This window comes from Dermacentor albipictus, chromosome 3 (genome assembly GCF_038994185.2).
Source record: "Dermacentor albipictus isolate Rhodes 1998 colony chromosome 3, USDA_Dalb.pri_finalv2, whole genome shotgun sequence".
Lineage (NCBI taxonomy): Eukaryota > Metazoa > Arthropoda > Arachnida > Ixodida > Ixodidae > Dermacentor > Dermacentor albipictus.
The window spans coordinates 73,597,029-73,619,823 of NC_091823.1; the positions used below are offsets into that span (position 1 = coordinate 73,597,029).

Consider the following 22,795-nt stretch of genomic DNA (forward strand, 5'->3'; position numbering starts at 1 on the left):
TTCACTACGTCATCCCTCATTGCCCAATGTGTTGCTGTTCTGCGATACTGGGACGCTTAACGCGACCGAGTGACAAAGGCGATACTTTTCTCTACCAATCGGTCAACCAACAAATCGGGCGATTCGGCTGAACAGGACTCGCGCGGCCTCAATATAGCTTCAAGAACGAGCGGAGAAATCCACGAGACCAACCCACAAGCCTGATTTTGAAATTCCTGTGGAAAGTAAGCGCTGCATGTTTGAAAAGCATACCTGCCGTGAAGGGTGGAGGCCGAGGCGTGGCCACTATTTCTGCCTCGTCTTGGGGAAAGGGTTCGCCGCTGACTTCAAGGGGATTTCAAGTCGGAGTGAAACAGGAATGCAAGAAAGCCAGAAATATCGCAACTACGCTGCACATACCAGTACCGTTCTCGCGATTTTTTCTCCCTTATGTCGCACTTATAGGGTAAGAAATGTAATCTGGAGACGGCAGTTTTCCGTTGGGATGCAACTTTGCTGATGAGCAGCAAAAGTTTGACTGAGCTTGATGAGCTTGTCTTGGACTGTGGCGCAACTCCCCAGGAAGACTGCGCGCCGAGTAGGCCGCGTTTGTATTCTTCTTTAAAAATTTGCTGCCTTGTTTTAGTTTTCGGGTGTACATGTATTTAGCTAGAATATTGGGGTAGCCGGCTGCTTAATAGACAAACCTATAATGTTTTTGAGATGATTAAAGAGCGCAACAAAGCAGACACGGCGCGAAAAAAAGGTAGACACGTCACGGGACAAGCGCTTGTTTCTATTTCTTTGTACGCAAAGTAAATCATATTCCTCAAGGTGTATAACAGATAGCCAAATCATTATTTTTTTTTGTTTTCCGTTATCGCAACTGCGCATGCGCGTATCATATATATGTTTCATAACTTTTTCGAAGAAACAGTTCGCACTAGCGCTTGTCCCGTGTCTGCCCTTTTGTTTCGAGCCTGGTATGGATGTTCAATCATGTCATATACGCACCAAATAGGCCGTCTGAAAGTCATTTTAATCTAATGCTTCGATGGCCATTAAATAAATGTAGAGGGTAGCCCAATGGCGTGCAATCAAGGGGAACGTGGAGGCTTTCGTGTAGCTCCCGCTTGTGGTCTGAAGACCGTGGCATAATGATTTAGCATAGCGTCACGCGAAAACGTTCCGATGTGTTCGTGCAAAGTCGCAGCTATAGGCACCCTGCAATGCAGTTTGCCTGTACATGTCGCGCCACCTGGCAGCGGCGGTGAGCATCCGCGGGTAGGCCGTCACCGTCATTTCACCAGTGACCGCAGTGCGCTCAGGCGCGCCTGCAAGCCTGCTTTTCCAATTTTCCAATAGATTCCCCGCGGCCTCTTGGCAGCTCCTTTGTGAGAAGTGTGAACAAAAAGAACAAGCGCAGATACTGCTGCGTTAAGAACTGTCACAACCGCGAAGGGGATGTCGGCATCAAATTGTACCGCTTCCCTTCGAAAGCGGGGGAAGCAACCTGGCGGCTGAAGTGGATCGTCGCGGTTCGTGTCGGTCTTGCGAATTTCTGCTTAACGAACTAAGACGTAAGTGCAAAAACAAGAAAAAAAATGAAAAAGAGCCAGGAGCGGCATCTGTAAAAAGACACAATAAAGCGTCAACTGCATGACAATGCGTGAAATGGTTCCTGCTGTTGTAAATCAGTTTTGATAGTTGTTTAGCTCCTGTTGCTCCAAAACAAACCCGCAGTGGTTGTTAGGTGTCAAATCTAGCTTCGTAAGCGCTCCGCACTGGAGCTTTGCATGCGCTTGCTTCCTCCTGCGCCAAGATCAAGACGCGAATGCTGGTACCGAGCTCATTCGTGCCGATGTTTTCTCGCGCTTAGAACAACAGAACTAAGGTTGGAGTACACTGCAGAACACGACGAGTATTCGAAAATTAGCATTTCCCTCGAGCACACAAGAGCATATTTCTTCAATCTTCACGTTGTTTAGTCTCAGCTGATTGCTCTCTATGATTCTTCAGCGGTAATATCTTCTGACATTCGAGCCCGAACGACAATACCAGAATATGCTCGAGGCACTTCGTCAACGGAGAAAAAAGCACTTACCTGCCAATTCGCCAAAACTTCTACAATGTGAGGTGCAAGGCACGCTCCAAGTAAGAAAGCGACAAATGACAGTTCAAGGACGTCCACGGCCGTATTTGCTCACTTAAGTGGCATAAAATAATGATTTGTTAACGCACTTCGAAATCGACGTCGTAAGCATACTTACTTCGTTGTGAAAAATACTTCGCTACCCGCGGTGGTTGCTTAGTGGCTACGGTGTTGGGCTGCTGAGCGCGAGGTCGCGGGAATAAATCCCGGCCACCGCGGCGGAATTTCGATGGGGTCGAAATACTAAAACACCCGTGTAATTAGATTTAGGTCCACGTTAAAGAACCCCAGGCGGTCCAAATTATTCCGCAGTCTCCCACCACGGCGTGCCTCCTAATCAGATCGTGGTTTTGGCACCTAAAACACCACAATTTAATTTAAGCACCTCACTGGGATGTGCGTGCTGTTTACTTCTTTGACACGGTATACGTGGTTGTAGTAAAAGATTTCACGGCCTTTCTCAAGCGTCGGTGGTCCAAAATGGGCCTCGACGTTTTCGATTGCCAATAACCGCAATTTAGAACGTCCGAAAGCTTTCAAACGAGTGCCGCAAAAGCATGCCTCCGTAGCAGCGGCCGCCTCAGTGTTTCGCGCAACTGACACGGTGGCGCTGACGGCTGAGCCGATGCATATAAACGATTAAAGGCTAGGTGGCGCGCGTCGCCGCCGCCCGATTCAAAGGGTTGAGCCACAATCATCCATCCATCCATCCATCCATCCATCCATCGCGGCGCCGCCTGACCATTGCAGGGAGCCCATGGCGTGCGCTCTCGCAAACAGCTTTCCTCTTCTCTCGCTGACTGCCTGCCGTCCGACTGCGATGTCAGAGCACGGCACGATTTGCCATTGATTTGCGTGCTGCGTTCGGCATCTCTGACTCGAATGAAAGCCCATACGGGCTACCGTAAGACTTATGAAAGGCCTTGACCAGACTGTAAATTGCCTACAGTTCTCGTGGTAGCGCGCTTCTTTTACAAAAGAAAAATAGTTCGTCGCCTTTTTTCTGTTCCGTCGTTTTTCTGTGCCATCCGGAATCGTAATTGGCAAGTCTGGCTGAATCATGCGATGCGATGCGATAACTTTATTTGGAATCCGGCGATTGAGAGGCCCGGGCCTGGGGCCGCCTAGATGGCCACTGGGAGATGACCACTGGGGCCTGGGGCCGCCTAGATGACACTGACTCCTGTGTGGCTTCCTTGGCTCGCTGGACGGCCCAAAGTTGGTCTTGGAGTTCTGAGCTGAGCAGCACGGCCGACCACCGCGCCCGTAGATTTTCTGGGGAGACTGCCATTTTATTTTGATATATTTCACATCCCCACAACATGTGTTGAAGGGTGGCTCTAACAGACTTGCATTGCTTGCACATATCGCTATCGTATATATCGGGGTAGAAAGTTTTTAGTTGCACGGGACTCGTATAAGTTTCTGTTTGTAGTCGCCTCCAAGTAACGGACTCAGCTCTGTTCAGTTTAGTGTGAGGCGGTGGTAATACTCGCCTCCGATTTTGATAGAATTTGGTAATGTCACTAAATCTTGTTAATATGTCTTTTTCTCTCCAGATTTCCTCCTCCGCGTTCTCCTGACCGATGGAAGTCTTTGCTCAGCTCGGTCTTACTCGCCGAGCTGAGCAAAGAGTGGCTGAATCATTGGGAATTAATTAAACAACCTGTTCCTCCTATGAATAGCTGTTACACGTCCCTGTTACAGTCAGTACAGCCTGCTGTGGGTGACGTATAAGTTTAGCGTACACGTAGCTTGAGAGACGTGTTTAGACTGCGTTCAACGCTATGGCTGGGAGCCTCATCCTGAGATGTTGCCGTTATGCATCCGTTACTGAAGGGCATGCGTTCTGCTCTGCCTGTTTTCCCTTTTCCACCGTCGAAAGCGAACGCAGGGTCACCGCATTGCACTTCGTAGTTTCCAAGCGAACTCGTTTTGCGTTAACCCGCCCTAACCGTTCGCGCTCAAATATTATTAAAAGAGCGAGCTCAGAGGCCTGCCCGCCAAGGTCAGCCCTTGTGACGCTGATAAGCCGCCCGCCGCCTGACCTACATTGCGGTGCATGCAAAGTGACGAGGAGCCTCACGGACGTCGAGGTCGTATGTGCTGCACCGCCTGTCGCGTGAGAGTGCGAGAAAGGGTGGAAGAGCGGCGCTGCTTATCCAGAGAAAGGATGGGCGGTGTTGTATGTTTGTGGCTTTGTTGCTGCCGAAGTGAAAAGGAAGGTAGATCGCGGTGGTTTTTTCCCCCAGTCAAAACGGTGAATCTACGGAAAAGGCCGTTAGGAAGGCACGTGCGCGCGCATTCCTTGGCCGTCTTTGCGGAGAGAGAGAGGATAAACATGTTTATTAGGTAAATGCAGCTTTGGAGAGGCGTCCTCATTCCAGAACGCCTTGAGCTCGGGCCGCGTCCTGGGCCCTCGCAATCAGCCGTTGCTGAATGCGCCTGCCTCCCTGTGGTCGTTGAAAATCTTCGTTTCTCATGACTGACGCGCGACGCGAGTAGTCGATGTGTTAAGACTGGCAACGTAGTCGGTTAACGGGGCGCTAAAGGGGGATATTATGAACCTGTATTGGTGAAGTGTGTTTCAGAAATTGCAAGCTCCCGTTGTGAGAGGTCAGGCTTGACCAGCCAGATGAGACGCTAGAACCAAAGGCGCGCGCTGTTCGCCGCCTGTAAGCTACAGTACCAGGTGGCCGTAACGTTCCGCCCTGTTGTCGCATTATTCCGCCATCTTGGCGTTTCGAGCCAATCGGAGAAGGCATAGCAGTCTCATCGTACAGTCAGAGACAAGATGGCGGATTCGACAATATGGTGGAATTTTACGTCGTCCAAATAGCATCGGGGGTGCTAGTTAAATGATTATCAAAAAATGATTACATTGAACTCCAGATTAACAACCTCCCAGTCTCAAACTAATAAGTTTCATTAGTTTCATTTTTCTTTCCTTTTTTTTTCTATTAGACCAAAAGGGAGAATACACATTGAAATTCGTGACGTTGCAGTGACGGGCAGACGCTACCACGGCGCGCAATTCATGAACGATATGTTCGCGAGCTTGAATTTCTCCGGTTATAAGCGGGTACACCCCCCCCCCCCCCATTCAATAAATGAAAATAGGCTTTTTAAAGTATACTTTGCCGGTCTGGACTGATATTGTATTGACCTTTATAACATTATTTTAAGGCTGACTACGTTAGTATTGAAGGGCGTGGTGATTTGGTGCTCATCTTTAACGCCGTAGTCATACTGGCCGCAGAGGACGGTATTATCGACGATGCGAAGAATACTTAATCCTAAGAGAACCCGGAGATTTCCAGTAAACGCTCGAAGTTATTCCACATGAGCAAGAATCTGATAAACTTTGCATCAAGCGAAAAACAAAGATCGCGATAGCTAACGCAGCTCGTCACAACCGCGGCTCCTCGCCTTTGCTTTTCCAGCGTTCCGTTTCGGCACAGTGCAAAGATGCGCCGTGCAAGTATTTATTTCCTCAGGTTTTTCACCGCCACGGTTATTTCGACGAGCTGCGTGCAAAGTTTATTTCTGCACAACAAAGTCTTCGTTGTCTAGAAATGACCTTCCTACATATCCCGATGGACCGGATTATAGGCGGAATACTGTAAATGGCATTTCCACACATTTAACTTGCCCTAACCAATATGGCCACGTTCCCGCTTGTATATATGCTGTAAAAGCCAAGACACGTGTTCGGAACATTTCGACGGCGCGATGAACGGATGAGCGGTAGGAATAGTTTCACCAGCCCCATTGTTGGCACCGAATTCGAATACCGTTGACGTCATGACAATGTTCTTTTTCTTTGCGTGCGTGTGTGCGCGCCCTTGCACGTTTCATTACGTGACAACCTGTTTAACTCCTGCCAGGATCACGTAACCCTAAATCCCGCGAAGTGTCCCTCGCTGAGCTGTAGATGTAAAATAGTTTACTTTAAAACGAGGTTGTCCAGTTCGAGTACAGTCTATACCCAAATCCTTTTTACTATGAGTCGCATCTTCAAACAGTAGTGTACCTCGGCGAATCGCGCGCCGTCTAATATTTTTCTTAGAGTCGCATCTACTCAAGCACGTGTCCACTTGACGACACTCGACCCACGGCCTTTTAATGAGGGTGAGCACATTGACCATGTCGTATGCCTCTGCGAACGGATGGATTGGAACTCTGTAGTACGTAAATATGCCCCTGCTGTACGCCGGGTGTGGGAGTTTCGAGAAACGGGAATTCCCCCTACAACCCTCCCCCCTTTCTTCATGCATTTCAACGTAGAGATGCAACTAATCATTATTATTATTATTATTATTATTATTATTATTATTATTATTATTATTATTATTATTATTATTATTATTAGTGCGCGAGCGAAAATACGCGCAGTCGAACGAAACAAGTATAGGCATGCGCCAAGTACATGCCGTTACTTGGCTACGTGCCCAAACTGCCTTGTAAAGCAGCTCCTTCGCGGAACCCACGCTCCGTGTAAACTTATGTCGTAAATACCAGGCCCGAGCAAGAGAGACAGAAAACCTGTTTGGTTTTGTCACCTTTTGTGCAGAAAGTTTCGGTGTGCGTGGCGGGGCAGTACCAAAACTGAATGTCATGCATGATACGGCGCTTGCGCAGAATGACCGCGTGCAAGGACGAACCCTTCGGGCCCTGGCGCGTGAGGTCGCTCCCGCTAGCCCGTGTGTCAAGGACGAGAGCGCTAAAGCGCAGTCTGGCGAAGGTGTCGCGCGAGAGTTGGTACGTAGCGACGAGGCAGCTGGCTCACCGCCACGCAGTCTCCCCTGGCACAGTCTCGGCGCGCGCCCTGACACCGAAAGCGCGCGGTTTCCACCCGGTGTTGAAATCCAAATTAAAATCTTCCCCGGACGCGCTCTCTGTTTGTCTCTCCCACTATCTCCGTGATGCATTCGTCGCGTTGTTCGCCGGTCGGCGAAGACCGGCTGCTAGCGTCCATCGTCAGCGTCGTAGGCTCATGGCCGACACACAGAGATAAATAAGAACAAAAGGACAAGAAAGTGAAGCACAGGATATTTCTGGTTGGCTTTACCCTGTACTATGGAAGGGAAAAAGGGGTACGATAAGTTAGAGGAAAAGAAGGGAAGAATAAGCAATATGAAGCTTTCTGTGAAGTCTCTATCACATAACCTGTGAAGTCATATGCGGCGTTGAATTACCGATGAGACGTACAGTGTCACACAGTACATAATGTCGCACAGTCTTGTCGCATGATCCGGCATCGTTTAGGTAACGCAGCAGCAGCTGTAGAGCGACTCGCACCAACGGTCGTAGCCAGTATATTTTGCAGCTGTAGCTGCTACAAGGGGCTTTTCTCTCCTGTTGTTGGAGGTCACACAGTGACACCTAGGGTATGTATTAGTAAGCTCCGGTGACTTCGCCATGGGTCGCCTGAAGTTTACCTCGTCGTCGGGGTTTATGTAGACCTGCAAACGCGATGGTGTTGGCGTACCTGTACAGCCACACTCCCTCCTCCTGTTTGCGTCGCCATTCACTGTACCCTGACTGTCACGTGGTCTTTTGCTTTTATCTGAAAGGCTTGCCTCAAGGAATAGTTTCATAGCTATGGTTTGTGTTTACGAATAGTGTTTGCGAACGAGTATTTTGCAGATATATCTTGTGTACTTAGCGGGCGACCATAGCTGGGTGCGACACTGTTCGGTACGCCGGCTCGCACTAGAAGTGGCGAACTTTTCATTTGCAACAAGGCTTAACTAGTTCACACTAAGTGGAAGGCGGCGGTGTACTTTTGATGGGATTTTTCTGGACGAGCTGTAATTTCATCATGAGCTTCCGTGTGCAGCACAACACACTCGTAGTTTTTTTTCTCCAATAGCAAACATGGCTATTGTAGAAAAATAGATTTTGATATAATACATTAAGCAGAAGCGTCGAAAGTTCTTCACGGCAGGAAATATTAGGGAGGGCGAAGGTGTTGCGTGGAGGTAAGGGATACGGCATCCTGTCCTTGTTACCCGATCAGTTCCGACTACACTGCCTTCAGGGTTTCGCTTGCATGCTGGTCCAACAACGTTGTGTTACCACGTTCAATTCTTACCCCACCATGTGCCCTCCCAAACAGGCGCGGCGCTTGTTACCGAGAGCTTCGCGTATTGGAAGGTCGTGCCTGCGCCAACGTTCACCATATATTGCTGTGCCACGCAAGTCTAAAAAAAAGATTGTTATTTCGCAGTTGATTTCCGCAGCAGTTTGCACGTATTCGCTAAATTTGCGTGCTGCCAGCTGGCTCCGGAAAGCGCTCGCTAAATACGTTGTATTTGTTCTCAACGCACCGTTCGGGAAAGTCCTAGTCTCTGCCTTCTAGATATTCAGCGAGAAGCAAATTGCTTGCGAATTTCGCTATATCTTGTGTCTCGGAAAAAAAAAAAGAGACAGGTGGAATAAAAAGATAGCTAAAACCGACAGTGCGATATCCACTGTTGCTTATTTGCGCGCTGGGTTCATCAACCGAGAACGAAAGAGAACTGACACGAAACGGAAACGCCCTCGTGGCACTGAATCTTGCAAAAAGAAAAATATAAACACGCGAAAGTATGCTGACCTGAGGAAGCAGTAGCATACGTATCTGGTGTGACGAGCATGTCGCCGTGACGTCAGAACCTGTCATGCGTCACAGTGAGGTGAAACCGTCTAAGGAGTGTTTGGAAATGGTGCAACCTGCGGAAGTTAAAAAATAAAGCAATGGAAAACAGTTATTCTATGGCTCAAACCTAGCCGTCGCCGGCGTGTTTTTGAAAAAAAAATTATGCAGATCCCACGCACTGTGGGAATCGATGTAAGCGAAGTTTTCCGTGCTAAATGCTTTGATTGACGATAAACGATAATTAGCGGTGATGTTGACGGTTAAAGCTTAATTTCTTCAACGTTTAGGCTAACACGGGAGTAGGGAGTTGATGTTAGACGTTAGCTTGCGTGTACCACTGCTGTTTGTCTGCGTAGTACACAGAACACACAGGGAGAGGTGTTTGCTTGAGGCGTTGCTGTGCGCATATTTTATAACCTCTGAGAGGATTGAGCGTTGTCAGTTCCTTACATGGCACATCGCATTGTGGCAGAAGTATTAAACTTGAATTGCAATATGGGGCTGTACGTGCCACACCCACAATCGGATTATGAGGCAGGCCGTAGTGACAATTTAATTTTGACACCGTGATGTTCTTTAACGTGTCCCAAAATCTAAGTGCACGTGCGTTTTCTATTTCGCCCCCGTTGAAATGCGGCTGCCGCGATTGGGATCAAATCGGCGACCTCTATGCAAGGCAGTTCCCTTGTATGGGAACTGCCTCTTCTCCCTTCTCCCTACAGTTCTGTCTACGTCCCCTCAGGTCTAGCACTTTTGTAGAAAGGGATTCGCTGAAGTTTCGGCAATGCTTCTGAGGCGACTCACGGATAATTACAGCTGTCAAGAGGCTAACCTGATGACCGCCAGGGAGCTTCAGAAGGCATGGTGAACATTCGATGCGGGGGGTGAAAACGAGTTTCTGGCGTCGCCTTTCCTCTCTGACTCGCTTCTGCCATGTATGCACACGCTGAGATTACCCCCCCCCCCCCCCCCCCCGTCCTACGCGGTGTACCTCACAGCAGCAGCAGAGGGAAAGTCGAAGGAAGAGGCAAAGAAAGCTTGGCTTAAAAAAAAAAAACTGATTAGGCGAAGCGTATATTTCCAAGAGTTAAGTTGTAAATGCGGGAAACGCAGCCCAAGAAGCGGACGACAACCCGCACTGTTCGGTTACGCAAAGTTATTAATTCAAGCGTACACCCGGCCACAGTATATTAGACCATGAAATCTGAGAAAAATCTGAATATCTCCGCAACCTCGCAACGCAGCCTCGTATTTGCATTCGGGCCTTGACTAGAATTTGCTAACATTGTCGTGTACAGTTTTACTGGCTGTACTGCTGCAGGCTGGTCGGGTTTGGAACGTTTTTTGAGGTCCCGTGATCGGTAAACTTTTGTGGCCTGGTGTACGTGCGTTCGAATACTATTCATAACCAGGCTTTACGAATTATGCACTGCGAGACAGTTACTGAATTTGCTTGCGATTAGATTGCACATTAGTGTATGCGCACCGCGTAATCTCTACCTTTGTGCGTTCATTTTCTGTTTCATGCTCGTATCTTGACGCTTTGTTCTGAAGAACCACGCGGCATGACGTCGATGCACGCATGCAGGGATCACATGTATATATAAAACATGAATATGATGACAGGTGAAATACGACGCTCATTGTTTACTGTTTCATTTCTGGTCAAATGCGAAAGCGTACACTCTTTACGAAGATATCGCTCTATTACATGGCATACTGTTACACTCGAAATATCTCGCAATCCGAGACACACGTCCCTTCACGCGTAAGCATTTCCACAGCTTTCACAAAACGCGGCTTTTATCTAATTGGTTGTCTTTTACTGATGAATTATGTTTAATTACATAGACGGGAACATGAACGTGCAGCTTTTACATGTAGACATTTTCTGTTTCCAACTATCGGACATCCTGGTTTAGATGGGGGCATGACTGGCTTGTGAGGAAGTGCGGCGTTGACCTATGTTCGCAGCAAAATTAAACTTAAGAAAGAACGTTTGAGACCCTTAAAGAGAGGGCTGTTTCATTTCCTGTAGGATATACAATTCTAGCAAAATATCGGCATCAGTAACGCATGGTCCCGTCAGGGCAGAATCTTAGGGCTGAATCATCACGGCTTCTCACCGTGACCATCCTTCCTCAGTTGTAAATTGTCGAACCGTCGTAAAACAGTTCAAAATTGACTCCCTTTCACTGCTTCTTAACCATGAACCGTTACTAACCAGACCCGCAAGGCACCATCAGGCTAACTCTCTAGCACCTTATTTTGCTAGAACTGTCGCTTGCAAGTATTATTTTCCACGCATGGTCTTAGATTGGAGCGACTTTATCCAGGCATCTTCTTATTCTCTGTTGCCGCACCAAAGCAGCCCTGTTGCACAATTTCGCTGTTACTATAGCAATATTATCGCACTAATCTATAAACAGATTCCGTTGTTTTGTATTCATTTGTATTGTATTGCATCTTATTACACTAATCTTGAAACAGATACCGTTGTTATTTTGTGCTTTATTATATCTGTTATTACACTAATCTCGAAAGTTTCCGTTGTCGCTTCTGGTATTATTTCTGTTATTTTTAAACTGCCCGCCTGCTTTGCTCCAAGGGTCTGCAGTATGTAAAAAAAAAAAGATTCATTTCGGGCTTGTACTTCATCAGAGTGCCAATGCTAGCTGAGTCATCGCGACTTCTTGCTGGCAAGGCTCGACTGCAGCGCGGCGTGGCATCAAAGACGAAGTCAAATTACGTAGTTCAGCACTTGCTGCCGAAATACTGCTTAAAACAGGTCTCCGGGTTTAGAAAACGAAAAGGAAAAAGGAAAGGAGAAAGTGACACATCCCTGGAGACGCACTCGCGAAACGTGTTCCAGACGCCGGTATTTACGACACTTGCATCTCGCGCCAGCTCATTCACTGCCTCGCCGCCCTTATGATTTCTCCAAGCTAGCAGCCGCCGTTCATCAGCCACACCATACATGGTCCTTCCAGGCTCCCGGGCTTAGCTGTTCCTGCAGGCGATGCGCGGTGTTTGTGTATACGGACGCGGGAGTTACGCTGACAGGTCCGGTTGTGCGTTTCCTCCGACGTCACGGAGGAGGAGGCGAACGTATCTCACATTCGACCGGCTTTGTGCGTTCGCCTCCGTTTGAGTCTGTCGCGTCGCATCGCAACCTTGGAAAGTGCCGCCGCTCCGACACCACCACCCCGCTTCCTCCGACGTTAGCGCTCTTTGTCGGGTGTGCGTGTGTGTGTGCGTGCTCCGCTATATGCTGCTGACGTCACAGCGGGACGGCACCCCCGCCGAGCTTTGACTGCCGTGCATTCGGCGGCGCAAGGTCGGTTTGCGGAGCGTAACTTCCCGTCGTCTCAATGAATAGCGAGCTTTCTGGTCGCTCGTCAACCCGCGCTCCCCGGAGAGACACACTCTACGTCCGAACTCGGCAGAGCGAGAAACAACTACGCAGTCGAGCCGGGACGTCGAAACAGTGCACACCGACCGCGCACATCCGCTGCGTTGTGCTGTTGTTGGCCTCCCCAGAATATCGGCCGAGAATTCTCGCGCCCCGTACGGTGTTGACTGATTGAGTTCGACGAGTCCGAAGTTTTTCGTGACATTCCCGCCGCAGCCGCTGTAGAATAGTACAACCGTCGTGGTATGGAAGTTCAGGCGCAAGTGCAACGCTTTCTGTGCGGAAGGACGAGGTATGTTTGTGTCTTAACTTTCTCTTTCTCTGTTTGTAGGGCCACTGTTTGACGTGCAGCTACGTTTGGCAAGCTCAGATGTCGCTTAATCGGTTGTGTTCGACCTTGTTCATTGGGACATTCGAGAGAAAAAAAATCCGTTGAGACTAATAAGCGACTCTTCGAAAGCTGTTTTGGTTAAATTCAGGATAGTAAGTTGGTTTTTTAGAAGAGAAAATGAAGGTTATGTAGTTCCATTGTTTTGAACTTGGCGCCGAAACCCAAGCGCCGGTACGTCAGTGCGAGGTCGCCGATTTAAAAGCACACTTTTGTCGTGTTTGGGCGGCGTTTTCTCGGTGAAAGCTCCCGAAATGAAACATTTGGCTTCCGTGTAACGCAATGTGGGCCCATTTTATTTTTTTTTACTGATAAAAAAAATCTAAATTTTTAAAGCACGTTTAATTGAATTAACGTTATGGATTGGGACGCCGTCACAATCCGAGACGTCACAACGTGCTGGGGCGGGTAGTTCAAGGCGGCGTCTCCTCTTGTCTCTCCGTTTTTTTTTTCTTTTTTGCGCCTTTTCTGGTTCACCAAGGCTCTTCTCGCGGTAAGAGTGGTGCTTTTGGTATAGTAGAATATTTACTAATACAAGGGAAATCGTTTTTGTTTTCTTCTCTTTAGTGTCCCTTTAAAAGCTACTGGTGAATAAATGTTACTGCTCCCTTGTCCGGACATATCAACGATGCGAGCCAACGATGCTCTATTAGAACTTTTTTCTTTAACATGGCTCAGATGAAACCCTGCCAACGGGTCATTCGGGTAGGAATGTGTATACCGTCGCATCCTACCCTCTATCCTTATCATCACTCCCCGTAGCCCTCTCTTCCTCCCCTTCCCTATTCCTCTGAACAGAGTAGCAGACTGTTTCTGTCTTTCCCTCTAATAAATTCTTCTCTATCTCTCTATCTCTCTCTATGTTGCTATCTCGTTATTTTAAGAATTCCAGGAAGCTTTGAATTTCATTGAACATATGGGTATACAAAGTACAGCTTTCCGTCTCCCGTACGGTATGTCAGAAAGGTTGTCAGTTTAGCTGACAACCTTATAGCTCGCCGAGGTAAGCGTAACCTGCAACACAAGAACGTTTAATTATGCCCAGGGCGACCTCATTGCGCGATTAAAATCCCTCGAACAATGAACGCGCCGATGGTGGAGACGCTTCCTTCAACTTTTGACGAGCGACAATTGCAGGGTCGCGAAATACCGAGCAGCTCTCGCGCGGGGCTTCGAGCTTCCGTTGCCTTTGCTCTCCAGTCCATTCGTTTCCTTATAGCCTCCGCGACCCTGTAACACTTTCGCGCATTTGCATGCGCCATACCTAGCTGGCTTACCGCACAGCTGTTTTGCACCGCTCGCGTTGGCAACCTTTCCGTCTCTGCCGGTCTCGTTTTGCTTTCGTTTCCTCTCATTTCCTTCTTTCTTTTCCTTCCGTTGCCTCCGAAAGGGGGCTACCGCTAGAAATAGCGGGCGCTTTCTCGGGTCTAAATATAGCCTCACTTCGTTGCTCCCAGCTCGCGAGGTTTCGCAGCTTCCACGGTTTGACGTCGTGTGTTTTGCGTGCGACCCGATGTCAGAGAAGTCTTGTCACTGGCCGGAGCAGCAGGCCGTCGGTGGATAGTGTACTTTGTGCGTAGGCTTCGCGCGGTGGACAGCGCGCTGCTAATTGCTTCGTTGCTACGAGTCGAATGGGAACGATGCGTCAGCCTCTGCACCTGGGAGCGGCCCTACGCTTGGCGCCAAGGTAGGCCTCGGACTGAGTCGGCTATCCGCGTTTCTTGTTAGTGTCGCGGGGCGCTAAATATCGCTGTGCCCTTAGTTCCTTTTCTTTTTAAGCGCCGTGAAGCGACGGCGCTTCGAAATCGTTGAAGTGCACGTTCGCGCATTTAAACTGTAATTTATTGTATTTTCTGTTTCATAATAATTATGGGCATGCACCGCCACAACAAGGTTCGATGGAAGACAAGAGTGAATTGCACCAGTTTAAAAATGAGCTGTCCTAAGATGCCGTTCTTATCAATATAATAAATGCTTACCTTCCGGATACAGCTTGTACATTCATTCTACTGCTTATGCAAATGTTACGTAAATGCGACGTGCGCTCAGTTGTCGCACCAAGTAGAATGTTACGTAGTGACAAGGACCAGGGCCTTGTCATGTTCCGCAGCGAAATTGTCTTGCCTCTTTGTCCCCTATCTCTTAAGTTTAGATCATTACTGTGCTGTTTTCCAGGCCACGCTTTCATTTTATCGTTTCCCACCGCACCCAAGGTAAACTAGAAAATAAGGTAGCCCGTCATATCTTTAGCAACTCATTGTTGCCCTGCGGAGTTTCCTTAAAAAAAAGATATGCTGCACGACTGCATCATGTTACCTACCATATGGATTCATCACATATGATCGGATAATGGTGTCTTTACGCGAGCATACTGGTTCCTGATATGGGATCTCGTATATGCATTTGAGTTACTGGATATAAGGGTTATTGGGCGAATGGTTTCTTTGATTGTTTCTTTGTTTTTCGTTTTACTGTTCTTTTCACCATCCCAGTCATGGAGAATATTGGGCCATGATCAAAGATAGCGACTGTCCATTTCTAAATGCGTAAGCATTTCTATGCTTCCATGCTTACCCAACGAGAAAAAAAGGTCCGTCCGTCCGTCCGTCGGAGCCGTAAGACGGTCGCTTTCAAGATAGAGCCCACATGAGCGAGCGACTTTACCTTCGTGCTGCCTGTAGCTTCAACGCGAAGCGGCAAGCACAGCGTTCACGATACTCTCAGCACCCCCCCCCCCCCCCCTTTCGCAGATCGCTCTCAAGATAAGGGCCCGCGCGTCTCTCTCCAACTCGAAGCGGCAAAAACACAGTGCGCGGAGCTATCAGCAGTCGGCGCACTCTGTTGGCATCGCAGATCGCTTTCAAGATACGGTCCGCGCGGCCGTGCCATGTACGCAGCCGCCGCCGGAGCACGTTTGATCACGGTTCATAATTGTTCGCTGTGGATGGATAAGGCGCTAAAGAGCGATAACGGCTTGTAAAGAACGGAACGTCGTCGGCGCACCTGCAGTGCCGCAACCTGCAGTACTTTGCTTGCGTTATCAATGCACCGCGCGCCGCAGTCCGCGCCAGTTAGTGTCGGCGCAGCGCTGTCCTTTGTTCTGGCCGGATGAAGTTTGATAACATTGATAATGACTCCCTGCTTTCTGCGTGGAGGTGAGCAAGTGCCACAATGCTTACGCATACTTGAACAACTCCGACGGGAGTTCCTGCGTGATATTTTTTTTCTCTTGAAGTACAGTAGCTGGCTGGGCGAGTAGGTACAATGCGTCTTTACTTACAGCGCGAACGAACCAACAAGACAATGAATAAAGACGTAACACGAGCGCTGATTCATGACTGAAGGTTTATTCCATAGAAACGCCACATAGATAGGAAAACTCACGCAACCTTTGCAACTGCTTGCGTGAGTTTTTCTCATCTCTTCAAGTCGCACAAAAAGTGCGTTATGGAACTGAATACATTAATCAGAGTATTTTATCAAACTCCTACTGTAACGCCGGGCTGACTTAGTTGAATCTCTTGCCTTTCTCTGATTCTCAGTCGCCAGCTTCTTGTCAACCTACGCGTATATAGTTTTAATGACAGCCACTAAGTGTACGAATTCCAATGTACCTTTCTTTCCAAACATTCGTTGTTTAGTGTTTAGTAGACGGTATTTTATCGTGCAATAGGCTCCGCCTTTAAGAGAGATAGAGATGAAGAAAAAGTGCAGCGGTTGTTGTCAATTTGATAATGGCCCAAGGTTCTCCATGTGAGAGGTTGGGAGTATGCGTACTACACAGCCTCTTGCACTCTGCCCGCAGTAGCCTCTCGCTTCAACATCCTGTCGCCTGACTTGCAGCATTCGAGAAAGAGATGACAGCGCGCTTAGATAAGGTATTGAGTGAAGCTTTCTTATCTTGTTAAACGAGCAAAGTCGTCCAGCAGCAATCTCTTGCTTCCTTCTCATTTTCTTTTAATATTTTTGTTCCAGTGTAACCTCCGGTCCTCGTGGTCTCGCTGTCTAAGGTTACGCTGCCAACTGACTCTCGAGTTATTGCGCATCTTTCGTTGTACTATAGCAATCCTCGCTATCTCCATTCCGTCGACCTTTGATTCTTGCATCGTAGAGGAGTATATCGCTGAGAAGTGTAGATAGGTGGATATCGCCTGTTATCAACGCTTACGTGTTTCGCGCAGCCAAGCCAAAAACCTCTTGTCTTCTTCCTTTTTTTGTGTAATGCAAAATCCCGACCAAGGCCTCCCCACCCGTATAGCCCCTGACCCTGCGCCCCTTGTCATAAACAGTGCCTGTTGTCGTATTTTCCTTAAAGAAACAACAAAAAACAAACAAATAAACAAACAATAACGCCTCATAAGCGCCGTACCATGGCAATCGCTAAAGCGCTATTTTACTACAACGCTGTTTCGCTGCCAAGTGCTGAGTCATAGGAACGATGACGCAGGACCTAAGCGCCGGTTTTCTGCCCTCGCTGGCTTTCCCCCCATTTCTTGCGTAGGAGTGATATCTTGTTTGTGAGTTGAGATCCTTTGTCGTCATAATAAACAACTAGAGAGAGCACCGGAAGAGGTGTGTTTGCTGTCGATTTCACAGTAATAGGGAGGCATAGAATAAAATGAAAAAAAATTACAATATGAACAAAAATGGCAAAAGACTGTACATTACGACTAACCATATTGTTATCATGTTCTTTTACTGTAAAAAAATCGCTGCCTAACACACCTGGAAAGAGATAGCGCACGCTGCCCTATTTGCCAGGAAGGATACTATGGCTGACTGTCTCGCGCAGCGTTTGTCGTACGTCTGTAACCTAAGTAACGTACTTAAGAGGAAGCTTTAGCTCGGGCCCAACTCCGACGTGGCCTATTCAAGTACATGTAAAACGCAAAAGGGGTTTGTTAAATGCGGGTTTGTTAAATGCGGGTTTGTTAAATGCGGGTTTGTTAAATGCGGGTTTGTTAAATGCGGGTTTGTTAAATGCGGGTTTGTTAAATGCGGGTTTGTTAAATGCGGGTTTGTTACCTGCGGGTTTGTTACATGCGGGTTTGTTATATTTCGACTTTATGAACAGTGTGTCGGATGAGGGGCGCAAATGCAGGCGCCGAAGTCGGCGGAAACGACATTGCGGCACCCAGCTCAAGTGTTGCAGCACGAATCCGCATCGCGCTTGACTGGGCACACAAGCTGCACGTTTGTTTCATTTGGAGGGGAAAGCATGGACGATAACGTCCGCCCAAAAAAAGTTCTCAGGTCTATCGCGTGCGCGCGTGACGGGCTCTTATCGCGCACCTTTGGCCTGACAAGTTGCACGTAGCACATGACCGACGCGGAAGCTGACGTCAGCGATCCTGATTGCCGTGGAGTACGCGGCTCGTGTTGACCTTTCGCGATACCGGGCTCGGATAGCGATAATGAACCAAAATAGACGGGGCGGGCGTAACGTTGGAATGGGTACGAGTTCGTGCACATACATGGCGTTGGTATTTCCAAATTCAACGTTGTGCGAGAAGCACTGGCCCAGATGTGTTGGTTTTCATACATTCTAAACGTGTTTCGCTGAGATGCTAGACGACGAAAGACAATAGCCATAAAAGGCTGGTGGAGGGAAATGCAGCGAACTGTCCTATGTGTCCTATGAGTCCTATGTGCCAAAAGTGTCCTATGTGCCAATCGCGGTGCACAAGTCCCCATGGGCGCCAACTGAACGGCGTATCTCGTCTTCGACTGTTGCCACTCGTCTGTGCCTCGTATATCTCGTATCAGTGGCCCTTTCCTATGAATCTGGCATGTGGCTGGTTTTCTGGCTAGGCGATCTACATACACAGATAAGGTGCGGTGCTCGCCGTATCTTTGGCTGAAGCCAATCTCGATGCTTGCGCAAGCTAAAAGGATCTCTCCGTAATGTTCAGGTCAATTCGTGTTATTGTGTCAGAAGATACTGGCAGATTGACGTGTAAACAGGGCAGTAGAGCAGTTGTTCGGCTTGATGCGCACCCAAGAGAGAGATGGGAAATATTAGCTGCGGTCCCGAGTGGTGGTGGGACAATTTGGCAGTGCATTTGCACACCGCGACTTATCCTGTTGCGAAAGACGGTGTAAGCCACTAATGCATTCAAAGCGAAATCATGCCGACATTACAGGGTGAAAGTGGAAGTGGAAACGTGTTTTCTAGTTAGTCCTAACGTGAAAGAAAAAAAAAATGACATCTATCCTTATGCAGCACTAAGCTATAAAGGAAACCCACCCACCGGTTTCTCAGAAACAAAATTTCGTAGTTGAAGAAAAAGTTCGGCCTGATCCAAGACCAGGACGAATTTTTCTTCCTCCACCGTGCGGAATTCCGCAGAATTGATTTGCCTTAGACCTAACGTGTTCGTTAAAAAATAATTATTGGCATGAAAAAATATGAAAATGTAGGCATGCAAGAGGTGTGGTGCTGGCTCTTCGTTTTGAAATGAGAAACATATAAATACGTTCTAAGCAGCACATCATCACAAAAGTGAAAGTTACACGTCATGAAACGACGTTACAGTAAATCCCCAAGCCCAAAGTATCACCGCAGAGAAATACAGTTCAATATGTTACACTGTAGGTACGCTACAGATGCACAAGATGTCACGAGAGCATAACAAATTTGCACAATTCGCTGTATCAGAAGCAGACTACATACATGCGTACATACATGCGTACATACACGCGTACATACACGCGTACATACATGCGTACATACATGCGTACATACATACCACACATACATACATACCACACATACATATTCATACATATAATGTAATGTTCGTGCGCTTCTTATTCAAATATTTGTCAGAAATGTGAATGACGTCCAAAAACTTCAAAAGCAACAAGTACACGTTTCTGAAGTGGCCTCTTGGCCACAATCTCAACAGTTCCTTTACACTTATTGGTCTGCGATCAAGCTTCATCAGTTTCGACCTAACACTTATTGCGTGTTTCTTATTGCTAATAAATTGCTTGTTTCAGCCGGTACGCGGCGATCGCCGGTTCGTAAGTGCATGCCAATGCGCTTATGAATTGAGGCAGAGAGTTACCAGTGCTATGGGTCGCAGTTATGCTTGACGCTTTCGGACTAGCCACAGAGCAACATTCCCCCGAAATTTTGCTCTGTGGTATCCATGCAATCAGTACGGATTGCGCATAAAATTATCTCCGAATTTGGCAGCGAGTACTTTCAGCGTCGGGAGTGCGGAGTTTTCTCGACCAATCTTTTCTGTTCTTTCTTTTTGCTTTTTGTTGACCTGTGCAACTGTCACCCAGTAGGGTTCTCAAAGTGCTGTTTTGTCGTCTTTGTATATAGCTGTTTCGGGATCATAATACAGCCTAATCTGTCAGTGAACTCGCTAACTAAAAAGAAAAAAAATATATATATGGCTGATGATGCCATTTCCTACACATCACAGAGCAGGTGATAGCTGCGCGATCGGCCTATACTGCAGTGCGTATTTCTTTTTATTCTGTCCTCTCTAAAAGGGCAGCCTCCTCATAATTTCATGCTGCCAAGTGCAGGAAACATCAACATCCACTCGGAAACAAAAAAAAAAAAGACTTCCCATTTGTGCAGTGGTGCATCTCTTGTTAAAAACAAAATTATATTGAGACAATACGCGACTGGCAGGAACCGTTGACACCGCGATCATTATTACTAGATCGGCGCTTTAATAATCTTCAGTGCGTTGACCCTGCTGTGTCATGTTTTTACTGCTGGCCAGTGAACTATCCGTCCGCAGTTGTCACTGTTGCTTTCAGTCAAAACTGATCACCACCGACGATAAGCGTGTTTTTAACCATGAACTAGTGTATTTATTTGCAAGACGGAAAACATGCCTCAGTTGTCTGCTGTCTTGAAATAAGACTTCTGTTGCGATGATCACAGTGAGGAGTTTGTCTTCGCGTTAGCCGGACACGGCTAGCGTCGTGTTTAAGCCTACTCATGACTGATTGCATCTCGCCTTATTCAATGTCAGCGCTATGTTTCAGTGGAGCCAGTGGTTTGTCAACAGGGTGTGCGAGAAATCGTCACTGTTGTCACAAGCGCAAACTTCGTCATAGGCATTCTTCCTGCATGCTTGTGAATGAAGTGGGCGTAGCGATATAGCAAAGCTCCTATACTTCGTTATAGCAGGAATGTGGGCACAAGGGGCAGATGAATACATCTGCTTCTTGTGAATCTGCTTGAAGCTTCTTTGCTTTCAGCAGCATTAAGCTGTAACCTTCGGGGAAAATTTTTTGAAACCTTGCTCCCCAGTGTATAATACCGGTGTCTCACGGCCACATTTTATCGCGATCAAGCCCAATCCGGATCGAAATTCTCCACTACGATTAGCTCCCTTGCGCAGCTTGCGCAAACGGGCCGAGCACAACCGATAAATCCGATCCGAATCGGCCATGACCGCTATCAAAGTGAAGTGCGCTATCAAAAGTGACACCTGTACAACCCTGTCTTTCGAGAAAGCCCACACCAGTAGTGTTCTCGCAGTTGTGCAAACTACGCTCGCAAGCTCATGCGCGCAGGACACCCAGTACGAACGACCGTGCTATCTTGCCATCTCAAGAATAAAGTGGAACCGATAGCCGCGCCCTCGCACCTTCATTACATCATGCTCTGCAGCTTGACTATATACCTCCGACAGCGCAAAGTGGACAATGTCGACACGGTGTGCGTCAGAGTTCTTCCAACCTAACCTTTCCCGGCTCGCTTTCTCTTCATTAATCTTAAAAGGAGCACATATATTAAACCCAAACACTTGTTAAAAACAAATGTTATGATATGTGTCAGCGTGTGAGCGGGTAAGTATGCGGACATTCTTTGCAGGCTTGTTACACGATCTGTTGCAGGTGTTTTGGTGTAGCGTTCTCCGATGTTTTTGTGGCCTGCTGAGTCGACTCTTGCATGCGTGTAGAATTACTTCTTACACCTACCTGACGTATTCGTCACCAATGATTGTTTGATGTTGCCAGTGACATTAGAGGCAGCTCCAAATAAATGTTTCCGAGATCTCTGAGCTTACAATAGCAAAGGAAACCTCTATTTTGCGTATAAATGCATGTATAATTACATCCTACGGAATTTTAAGTCAACTGTAGACTTATTGTAGATTGGTCTGGGGGGTAGCATTCTTTTTTCCGCTGCATATCGAGCCTGTATTCAAAGTAGCAAGACCTGTAGCACGAGATCACTAGTGATGAACTGAGGGCGAACGAAGGGGGAAGCACCAGCCTGGAGGCAAGGAGACTTGGATTGGTCAGGCCCTCACGAGGACAAGTTCGCTTGTCGAAACCTTGGCCACGTAGGGCTCTAAATGATGGCTGAGACTTTCTTTTCGTCCATCTGTTGATTACTTCCAAGTCTCCATATTCCCGCGACTCCGCTGTCTTTGTTTCGATTACTCGTGGCGGTTATCCGAGTTCCTCCGGCTACTGGCTACCGTTGCGGCGCTCGTTTCACGTTATGCCTTCTCTCTCTCTATGCGCAGAATGGGCAGCTTCACATCGGCCCCCAAGATTGCCAACGAGGACCAGGCTGACTGCGACCTGGAGATGGAACAGCAGCGCTCCGTCACGCGCGAAGAACTGCTCGCTCGCTGTCGCGAAGAGCTGCGATCGCTGCCCCCTCAGCTGAAACGTAACTTCACGGGACGCTACCAAGAGCAACCCGGTCCGGAGACCGTGCGGGTGCTGCAGTGGAACTTGCTCTCACAAGGTGAGGGCCTACTGCCTACGTGCTTGTCTCGTGTCTCTTTTCTTCGTGTGTTGTTTTATTCGGCGCCGTCTTTGTAATCATGCTTAATCAACTAGCCCACCAGCACATGCTCAGTGCCTGAACAAGATTTGGGCTAATTCGTGTCCGTCATCCACGACGGCAGGTGTTGCGCTTGCGTTCGTGCTCACGTATACTCGTCCCCTAGTTTGTGCGCAATACCTGCCCTCTTGTCTGAAGCGTCTCGCGTGTCATATGTACCTCCGAAATGTGTAACAACACGCAATTTCACTTGCGATGCTTATACTTCACCTGAACGTTTTTATTCCTGCTATGCAAGGTCGTTGCACGTATCTCGGAAGTTTTACCCGCCGTGACAGTCCGGTGGCTGTGGAGTTGCGTTCCTGAGCTCGAGGTATACGTCGCCGGTTCGATCCCGTCCGCGGCGGCTGCATTGCGATCGGAGCGAAATGCAAAAACGCTCG

The 22,795-nt window shown here is 47.9% G+C and overlaps 1 protein-coding gene across 3 annotated transcripts in view; it reads left to right on the forward strand.

Moving 5' to 3' along the window:
- cu (NADP/NADPH phosphatase nocturnin) overlaps window positions 1–22,795 on the forward strand; it is a 73,572-nt gene that overhangs the window by 47,119 nt on the left and 3,658 nt on the right. For 2 of the 3 annotated variants that reach the window (XM_065430141.1, XM_065430142.2), the window contains one exon: window positions 22,087–22,313. In XM_065430141.1, the coding sequence (XP_065286213.1) occupies window positions 22,087–22,313 (227 nt within the window). Of the gene's footprint in view, window positions 1–14,074; window positions 14,262–22,086; window positions 22,314–22,795 lie in introns of those variants that run through there. The other variant, XM_065430143.2, reaches the window with a different exon arrangement.